An 11,122-nucleotide genomic window follows, 5' to 3' on the forward strand; every position below is an offset into this window, starting at 1 on the left:
GGGCACACCACATGGTAATTTACACTTAAGCGACAGTGGGTCAGGTCAGCTTCTTTACAGATCAGCTGTGATGTTTTGTGGGCTGCTGTAAATCAGTCAGCAATCGCAATCAATACTGCCTACAAAATACAAGCAGAACTCGACACCAACAGTGTTGATGGTGATGCCTACCCTGCCAGTCCAGTCCATCTTGTTATAAATAGTTATGCCTAAAATAGCCCTAAAGAAGACTTCAAACAGGAAGTGTAGTATCAAAGAAAAAGCATTTCAGAAATTTGCCCTTGCTGTAAACTTGACCCTGTTTGGATCAACTTCAAGATCAAACCACTTCATTCACAGTTGAGAATTCCATGAAAATTCAGTAGAAATCCTACAAACATTCAACCAACATTACGCATTAATCAAAATAAAGGTAAGACAAATTAATTTATAATTCACAAAATTTAAAAACAAACAAACAAACAAAAAGCATACATTCACTCATTGGGTAAACTGCACCATGTGACAATACCATTTGACAGATCAGCAAAACTATTTCCATTTTTCTCAAAAATCAATTTATTAAAAAAAAAGTATTCATTTGTTAAATTTAAATGATTAAAATGTATTACTTCACGTCAAAACAGTTTATTTGATTAGCATATATACAGCAGTGTTTCACAAAAGCCAAGATTCCAAGATTTTTCTTACACACACACACACAAGAAATATCAGAATAAAGGCTTCACAGTATATAAGGTCAGGTGTCTTCCTCCAACTGAAACAACACCCACTCTATTTCTATTGTAAATTTGCCTTTAATAGAGGAAGCCAAACAACATAAGGGATTCTTCAAATGAAACAAACAAACAAAAAAAAATAATAATTTAACAGATGAGGACAATTTTAACATTTACTGAATTTATCTTAAATGATACAAGAATTTGATTGAATCTCTAAACCAAATTATTACAAATAAATACCATTCAAAAATAGTAATAAAGTAATAACAATAAAAAATGGATTCCCCACTGTGATTTTTTTGTTTGTTTTTCCCATTGTTTTTATGATCTCTTGTGTAATTAAATTTTTTTATTAGAAAATTATTATTAAAAAACGTTGTGCAAAAACATCGAAACTGCAGACACAAAAGCAAATATCTGGATTGGTGAAGATGAAGAACTGCATGTCTATGTTGCTGCTCGTCCTCTAGTCCTCTCTCAGATAAGCCTCTGGAATTTCTTCTTCGTTTCCTGCCACTGCATGTGAAGTGATCTTGGGTCTCTCGCTGAACTCCGCATTGCTGTCTTTCAGTTTCTGTTCTGCCTCAAGATAGTGCTGTCGAGCCTGTTCTACATGAGACTGTGCTATCTGCAAGTTAGTCTGTGCTGAGGCTGAAGCCTGGTCAGCTCCTAAAAAAGAAAATAAAACAATTAAATTGAATTGAAAAAATCTTCATCTGAAGAAAATTTGTCCAGGTTTCCTAACCAGGACTGATGTAGCATCTGTAGCCAGGTGTGTTATATTAACACAATCTAAAGTACAGCAAGGCCAATTAATTAGCTTTTTTCTAAATTGCTTATACACTAGACATCTGGAAAGATAAATATGAAACAATAGATGACAGAACATGATTACAAAATTATATTAAAATTTTGGATTGATTTTGCTTCTTTTCTCAGCTTTAAAATGGCTTAATTGATTCAAACAGACAGGCCTTCATATAGGTTTTTCTTTTTTAACAACAGAATACAGACTTCACAAGCAAAAGCTAGGCCTCAAACCAATAGTAGGCCTTCAGAGAGTGTTTCATTTTTTTTAAACAATCAGTTAAACTAACAGGACACAAGTGGGCAACAAGAAACACTAGCCAGTCACATGTTCCAATATTTATGAGCACTCAAAAACTGTGAGGGCTTAAACAAAATATGCCAAATGATATTCCAAGTTGTTTAACACGTCTATATGTAATTAACAGGAAATAAATGCAGAAATTCTGAATTTCAGAAATGTTCATTTCCCGATGACCCGATTGTCTTAGTGTATAGCAAAAACATCAGAATTGGCTTTGCTGTTTCAGTACTTACAGTATAGAAACGACTGTAGTTTTTCACTACAGCAATGTTGAGTTCTAGATCCTGATTGGGTGGTAGGTGTTGCTTAAAATTCTATAAAAACACCTCTTCTGCTCTTCTTCATGCAGAATTCTACATACTAACTCAGCTTAGCATCAGGCCATATCACTCTTGTTGTTGATTATTTTCCTACAAGAACATGCCTTCCAGTGTTTTATTTCTTAATTGAGGTGGCCAAATATCAGGATCATGGATTAAGACCAATTTGAAGAACTACTGAAATGATACCAATGATCTCAATAAAATACTTTGATATCAAAACAAATCCTGTGCTAAAACCTAATTTGTTTAAGGATAAAATAAATTTCTTACCTGCATTAAAAGCTGCTTCAGCTGCCAGCTGTGACAATTTAATTGCACTCATCCAGTTGTTTTCAAATTGCTTGCAGTCTTCTTTGTATTTGATGAGCTAGTCAGAAATCAGAAATTGTACTTCAGTTCTTTAAAATAGTATATGTCCGAATAAATTATTGAATATATGCTTAAAAAATTCATCACAAATGTGCGTTGTATACAAAGTTCTCAAGAACAACAAATTTATTTTGCATGTGGGACTGTGGGCTCAAGAGATCAATGAAGTAGAGAACAAAACATGTTTTTCTTTTTCATTGTTTCACACACACTTAATGCATTTAATATGACAGGGTACTGTGCCATTTTACTGTCATATAAAGTCATGGTTTTCAGTCACAAAAATGCATCTCTCTTAATAATATCAGTGAATAGGGTGAATGACAGTATCCAGTTGCACTTTTCATCAACACTTAACATGTGAATATTTTGGAATTTTTTACCTGCTCACGCTGTTTAACTATCACCTGCCATACTGCGTTCTCATCTTCAGGACTTAGTCTGTTGATATTGGCCACATAGCGCTTGTGCAGTGTTATGAGGGTATGCACTGTCTGGAGAGAGAAAGTACACAAAGACATAGTTATACTTTTATTTAAGTCACAGAAAGTTTGATCTGAAAATGTGCATTTGAATACCTTAGTATACTGAGTGAGAGAGTCCACTAGTGCCAGTGTAGTTTGAGACAGAAAGGTAGTGGCACTGTCGGTCAGCAGAGATGAGGCTCTACGGATTAAGGCTTCATGGGATACGCTGTCCTGTTCATATACATGGCAAACTTTAATTTAAAGAAACTGCTATCTATATTTAATGCATGAAAGCAGAAGAACTAAGACTAGCATTGGGCTATAGAAGATATTAATGCTTAGCAATTACTATAATGAATTAGTATAATTAACTCCTTATATACTAAACACACATATCATGATTTCCTGATAAACCATTATTCATCACTATTATTTACCTAAATATTTTAACTCTACTATAAATTCTATCAACTCTAATAGACAATTCTATTATACCATGATATATACCGATACCTATTAGCACTTCTATTCAGCACTGTCATTGTGCACATCCCTAGAGATATATATCAATAAAATGAATTCATGAGAAAGCATTCAACCTGTACAAAGGGAACAGCACACAAGCCGCCTGAGATGCCAACAGAAATCCAGTTCCTCCGGATGTGCGAAGGAAGCCTGATGTGTACCTGTTGTGTTCTGATGGCAGTGCACAACAAGCTAACTGCACAGCTACGAACAAAAATCATGACAAAAAAAGATGATGTAAGTTCTAGTTTAACAAAAATCAGTATTGAAATATTGTGGTTTTCTACTCAAGCAAGGGGTTTATACTTCATTAAACAAGGCACCCAGCCTTTGTTTTGGATTTTTCATGCAGCCCCTTTTGTATCATATACAAAAATCTTGCAGCCAAAATACATTTTAATTTAGATTATTTATAATGACTTACTAATGTTGTGTTCAGCATAATTTGGAAAATGGACTACTGCACTTAATTATCCACACACATTTGAATTCGGCCCTCTTTCGTTCGTTGATAGATAGATAGATAGATAGATAGATAGATAGATAGATAGATAGATAGATAGATAGATAGATAGATAGATAGATAGATAGATAGATAGATAGATAGATAGATAGATAGATAGATAGATAGATAGATAGATAGATAGATAGATAGATAGATAGATAGATAGATAGATAGATAGATAGATAGATAGATAGATAGATAGATAGATAGATAGATAGATAGATAGATAGATAGATAGATAGATAGATAGATAGATAGATAGATAGATAGATAGATAGATAGATAGATAGATAGATAGATAGATAGAATTGTCTTGTATAGTTTTTTGTCTTGTCTTATATAGACCAAGCTAAATGTATAGTGTTATTTACGTCTGTACTTTTGAGAGTCACAAACAGCTGGAATTCCTTGTGTGTGTCAACACACTTGGCCAATTCTGATAGACACTTGGCCATTCTGATAGAAAGAATTAAAACCAGTGGCACAGGGTGCACAAAAAAAGAAATGTGAGTTTGAGAGAAATGGATTTTGAACAGCGAGAGCAAACACATTATCTCTGCAAAAATTTCCAGAAAGTGACAAAGATGCAGAACAGAACTGTTAGACAGAAGTAGAACAGAACTAGACTCAATCTGAGGGGGCAAGTGGCCCCTGTTTTTAATGGGCATTACGCCTCTGCTAATGACCACTGACAAAACAATATGGAAACTGGGTTGTGTTGTCTTTTTTTCTCAATTCAAAATAAGATTTTGTTTTTCACAGACATGACTACACCCTTAGAAATCTGCATAAAAACAAACTCTGAGATGACGTAATGAAGCTGTTGTCAACCTTCTCTCTCTCTCTTTCTCTCTCTCTTTCTCTCTCTCTTTCTCTCTCTCTTTCTCTCTCTCTTTCTCTCTCTCTTTCTCTCTCACTCTCACACACACACACACACACACACACACACACACACACACACACACACACACACACACACACACACACACACACACACACAGTCTCTCCCTCCCCCTCAATCGGAAATTACAGAAAGTGATGAATCATTTACTTTACTTTACTTTACATTACTTTACATTACTTTAAGGTCTTTGTGTTTCTTCAATAAAAATCATGTTCAGTTTGCCATAATGAAAATAATGTTCACTTGTCTGTGTAAGTTAAAGAACATTTTTAAGGAAGAATAAAGAATAAATAGGAAGTTTAAGCAGTGTAAATGCTCTAAACAGGGCTTTAATAGTGCTGCATAAAAACGCGCTTTCATCGCTTTAATATCAGTACATTTACTGCAGGGTGTCTAAAAAGTTAAATAAATAAATAAATAAAAATAATAGAACATAAACTGTAAATAAATGACAAATACATACCGTCCAACAAAAATTGCCCTCCTCCCGAACAGCGCCATATTGAACTGAAATTAAAGCTCCAGCTGGTAGAAAGAGCGCCCCTACAGGACAGGACCTAAACTGTTTCCTATTCCTCTTTCTAATTGTGAAATAAAACACAGAACACTCAGTAATATTGACTCAAACAATAAATGACTAATTCTGCTTCAATCTTGTGGAATTTCATTATCTGTATTATATTTATATATATATATATATATATATATATATATATATATATATATATATATATATATATATGTATATACATATATATATATATGTATATACATATATATATGTAGATTCATATATATATGTGTGTGTGTCATATATATATATATATATATATATATATATATATATATATATATATATATATATATATATATATATATATATATATATTGAGTATACACACACAAACACACTATTTTATATATACAGGTATACACACACACACACACACACACACACACACACACACACACACACACACACACACACACACACACACACACACACACACACAAAACAACTCTTATTAACAAACATATTACTTATAACAGGTCTAATTGAGGTCTAATTGTTCTTGTGTCCAGCAGCGTCTGATGAAGAACTGTATAAGTCTGCTATGTTAGTGAACTAATGTTCAGGACCAGTCACTGTGTTTTAGGTGGAGACAACATAATTTACAAAATGTTAAAAACACTTTCTGAAGGCTTTTGTCTTTTTCACCATTGACTCAAACACAGGACACTAGTTAGCTATATCCCTCGCAGAATGAGTACTTTCAATCACTCTTCACCCTACATTAACAATCCAGCAATCATTAAATTGAATATTAATTTGTTTTGACTGTATTTTTGTTATACCCACGAGACGTTCGTTGTCAGTCATGTCTCAAGGGGACATGTTCCTGCAGGTACAGGGATGTTTAATAAAAGGCCAGACTAAGCATGATATACAAAATAATAGTAAGATTTTGGTCTTACCTACTTGGGTTTATGATTTAATAGCCAACAATGTAGGAGTAGAAGCCAATTGTATGTTGTATTGTAGTTTTGTCATTTGTAATAAATGTTTGGAGCACATGTCACTGGAGCACAGTTTGCAGATAACAATAAAATAGGTGTAATAGTCAGTAGTGTTGTGTATACTGTTGTGAATTTTTAAATCAACTTTAGGAAGTAAAGTTGATTTTTTGACAAATCTAAATTTGTGAAAACTTTATTGATTACTTTTTTCATCTAAAGTATAAACTTTCTTTATTCTCTATAATGTACATGACTTTATAATTATTCTCTATAATGTACATTATGCTATTTTCTTTTTTATTTCTCAGTGCTAGGCTTAATATACTATTACTTTTTTGATACAACCTTTAACTTTTTCTTACTGCCAGTGTCATCCTCCCTGTTCAGCAGCTCGTTCTCCATGGAGCTCTTCCCCACAAGATGTCAGTGTTTCTTCTCCTGACAAGGATCACTGCACCACAATTTCTCTTATTCAAATCACATAACACTGTATTCTGGGGTATTTGAAAACACACCTATGTACGGTGACTAGTATGATACATTCATTAAGTCTAAGTCATATGAATCTACAATCAGAAAGGGACTGCAAAACTTTAATTATCATGGGATAGCAAGAATGAAGTTTGCCAAAGACCACAGTGACAAAGGCCAGGACCTCTGGAATTATGTGCTTTGGACAAATGAGTATAAAATTCACTTATTTGGACACCGTATCAGAGGGCATGTTTAACATAAACCAAATACAGTATTTCAGCAAAAGAACCTCATACCAACTATGAAACATGGAGGTGGAAGTGTTATGGTTTGGATGCTTTGCTTCAGCAGGACCTGGCCAGCAATTCATTATAGAATCCACTATGAATTCTACATTGTATCAGAAGGTGCTTGAGGAACATGTGAGACTATCTGTCTGAAGAGGAACTGGACCTTGCAACATGACAAAAAACATACCAAATCCACCAAGGACTTGATGAAAAGTAAAAAAAAATCTGAGAATTCTGGAATGACCAAGTCAAAGATCTATTATAATAATCCAGATCTAAATAATATTGAGATCCTGCGGGGGATTTAAAATGGACTGTGCATGTAAGAAACCCCTCAAACATCACACAGCTGAAAGAATTCTAAATTGAAGAGTGGGGGAAACTTCCTTCCAGTTGATGTCAGAAACTGGTAGATGGCTATAAGAAACGTCTCATAGAGGTTATTTCAGCCAAAGGGGAAAATACTAGACTTTAGGGCATAGTGTGTCCTAATGTTTTCCTTAGATCAAATACTCATTTTTGTTTAATAAGTGAAAATAAAGTGTTGTTTTTTTTGTTGTTGTTGTTGTTTACATGCAATTACATCACTTTCATCCACATGTACAAAAATTAAAACAAGATCAGAAATTGACACGTTAACATTTCTTAATAATAATTTAATAATCGCTGAGAAAATCTCAGCCTAGTTGATGGCTGTGTTGGCTTCAGTGGTTGTTTCTAGTGTTTGTTTGATGTATTCTCTGTTAACATCCATACAAATGTATTACCTGTTCATGTGTGTAACCATGTGGTCAGATGTCTAACCTGGTTGTAGAACTACAGACTTTATATGGGATCTATAAACTTGAAAAGCAAAACAGGCAATTCATTAGTAAATAATAACATATAGTTATTATAACTATACAATTTTTTAATATTATATGGTTGTAATATAATATCTCACAAGTCTTTCCAACAGCCATGCTATAAAGCTTCTTTGAATCAGAAAATTAACATTATTGTGGCTAACATTATTTCCATATACTGTATAACACATGTAAAACCAGATAATCACCAGAACCAGTGAATATCAGGACCAGAGACATTCAAAGAAAAGCACAAAATGATCTTTGACCAGATTGTGAATGACAGGAAAGCCTAGTGTTGTGTGGAAATAAGTAAATAATGTCCCCTGGTGTATGCAATTATACAGGTAATGTTCACTGTTTTTTTTTAACACCTTTTAACCACCATAGGTGGTAAGAATCACTTGCATATTGTATGCCACAATAGGTAGCAATGAATCCATCTTGAAAGGCATCAAAAAAGTCAGAGTATTCAGAGAAAATAAGTGATGTAATTTGTGCAAGGAGAGCTCACTGTTAGAGGTATGTAGGAGCTGGTTGTGCAAATGCAACAGAAACCAGGTGCTTCTGAGACTGCAGAGGCATGTGCCTATATCCAAATAGTACTCGAGTTGTACTTGACTAGAGCAACCGAAAGGTAGAACTTTGAACTAGAAAGTCTAGTTCTAGAAACCCCATTAGTGTTCTGGAGATATGGAAGATGCACATGAAAATGAAAATGTAACCCAGCCAAATAATTTAGGTTGTATTATTATAATTATTAAGATCTCAGTCTGAGCTACATGGGTTTATGATTTAAAAGCTAACAATGTAGTATTAGAATCCAATTGTTTGGTGTATTGTAGTTTTGTCATTTGTAATGATTTTTTGCATGGAATGTTGGTTAGTAGTAAAGAAACCTGACCATAGCTTTCAAACTTTAGATTCTATCAGATAACAATAAAATAGGTGTAATAGTCAGTAGATTTGTGTATACTGCTGTAGTGCATTTTTACATCAACTTTAGGAAGTATTTCACGTGTAGGTGTGAGCTACAGTAGGGGTAGATTAGAGGCTGCTCTTTTAGGAATGTTGGGATTATCCTTTAAGATCAATGAAAAAATAATAAGATAATGTACTTTTTAGACAAATCTGAATTTTTGAAAACTTTAACAAAACTGGAACCTTTTTCATCTGAAATTTAAACTTTATTAATTGTATATAAGGTAAATGACTCAAATAATTTATAAAGTTTTAGAAATTTCTTAGTGCTAGGCTTAATATATTATTTGCATTTATATATAATTTGTGCTACAACCGTTGACTTTTTCTTACTGCCAGTGTCATCCTCCCTGTTCAGCAGCTCGTTTTCCATGGAGCTCTTCCCACAAGATGTCAGTGTTTCTTCTCCTGAGAGGCTCACTGCACCACAATTTCTCTTATTCAAATCACATAACACTGTATTCTGGGGTATTTGAAAACACACCTTTGTTTGGTGAATAGCATGTTACATTCAAGTCTGAAAACAGACATTGTGGATTGTGAGTTGCAGACATGTCAATAGAATTACACTAAACAGCCTGTTGAAATTTGACATGTCATAAATCCTCTACTCATTTCTAAGCTCATCAAACCTATGCCAGTTTAAAGAAATCACTGTTGGGATAACATAGACTCCTCCCTTTACATACTTGATGCTGACCCCCTCCTAGATCAGCCAGCATCACAGAGGGCCATCACTCCACCATCGACTCCATATTGTGTCATCTCACAACAAGACAATCATTGTCCTGGAACACACCAGAACACTACTGTCTCCAGAGCACTGAGATTGCAGCTCATTTCCTAGCCATTCACTGGCATTATTTATGTCACATTAAGCTCACAGCCTAGTCGATAGCTTCAGTGGTTGTCTTTGTCTGAAGCATTATCTGTTAACTCCCATACAAATGTCAAACCTGGTCAAGTGTCTAACCTAGTCGTAACGCACTATGTACTAATTACTATGGCTTAATTTCATTATCAAAGGACTCATACGAGGAAACACTTTTTCATTGTCCATTTCTGCAAAATCTTGTAGGAAACCACACATACAAACAGATTGAACTGAGACAAACCATGTTCAGTACTTTAGTACATTACATACTGTATATTGATATTGATGCTTTGTTTGATGTTTTTTCTAGGTTTTTTGTTGACTGATATACTTTGAGTTCAATTGGTGAATGGTAAAGGGAAAAAATACTTTTATCTGCTACAGTATGTACAAGTGTTTATTGCACTGTTGATTGAAATGAAATAGAAAGAGAAGTAATACAGTCACTGTTCTTTTAAATGGATTAATGAGTATGTTCCAGATATCCGTTCAGTAATGCAATCAACTAAATTGCAGACAAGTGCGGACACGTACAAATATATATACATGAGGTGAGACCCCATACCCAAGATAACACATACTCTTATGAATAGATTTTATATGTATTTGTTGAGCTCAGACCCAAGTATATATTCTTCCTCCTTTTTCAATCCTTTCCAATGATTAATCCGATGACTGGGTTACAGAAACATTAATCATACAGATTCGTGGACATGAAGCAATCATGTGGAGTAATGGCATTAACAACATCTGAGTCTAACCATTAGTCTGAAAATGGAAAACAGTAGGGTATTTGGGAACCAGTTCAGTCCTCTTAAATATAGACTTGTATGAAAGCTGCCATTCTTCTTATGAATGTTGAGTGCCAATGTTATCTCAGAGTCATAGCATGTCCTAGAGCTCATGTTCACAGAAGAGGACAGATAATTCTTCTTCTCAGTTTGAAATATGTAGTTGGCTGGCTTTCACCCTCTCTACTGGCAGCTATAATATTACAGGGGAGAATTGGCTGGTGAGTGGATAGTGGCCAAGACTAAAATAAAGAAGAAAACCCTTTCTAGCTGAGTGTGCTTTTCTCACTATTTGATCAGGTTTTGTACAGTTACACGCAATAGCAAAAAATAATTAATTCAGTTCATTATCAAATTGGTTCCAGGTGTCAAAATGTGCAAGATGCACCTGCACCATTGCACTTACACATTCTGTATAGATAA

General features: G+C 34.2%; 1 protein-coding gene across 1 annotated transcript; it reads right to left on the reverse strand.

The window, feature by feature from the left end:
• Positions 1–611: 611 nt before the first annotated feature.
• Positions 612–5,504, reverse strand: diablob (diablo, IAP-binding mitochondrial protein b). Its single transcript, XM_027139859.2, has 6 exons — positions 5,390–5,504; positions 3,592–3,721; positions 3,104–3,223; positions 2,909–3,019; positions 2,427–2,523; positions 612–1,391 (listed from the first exon to the last, which is right to left on the reverse strand). Exons 1-6 carry the CDS (start codon positions 5,425–5,427, stop codon positions 1,189–1,191), a joined length of 699 nt encoding a protein of 232 aa, XP_026995660.1. The 5' UTR covers positions 5,428–5,504; the 3' UTR covers positions 612–1,188.
• Between the last annotated feature and the right edge of the window lie 5,618 nt (positions 5,505–11,122).

This window comes from Tachysurus fulvidraco, chromosome 21, assembly GCF_022655615.1.
Source record: "Tachysurus fulvidraco isolate hzauxx_2018 chromosome 21, HZAU_PFXX_2.0, whole genome shotgun sequence".
In the NCBI taxonomy this organism is placed as follows: Eukaryota; Metazoa; Chordata; class Actinopteri; order Siluriformes; family Bagridae; genus Tachysurus; species Tachysurus fulvidraco.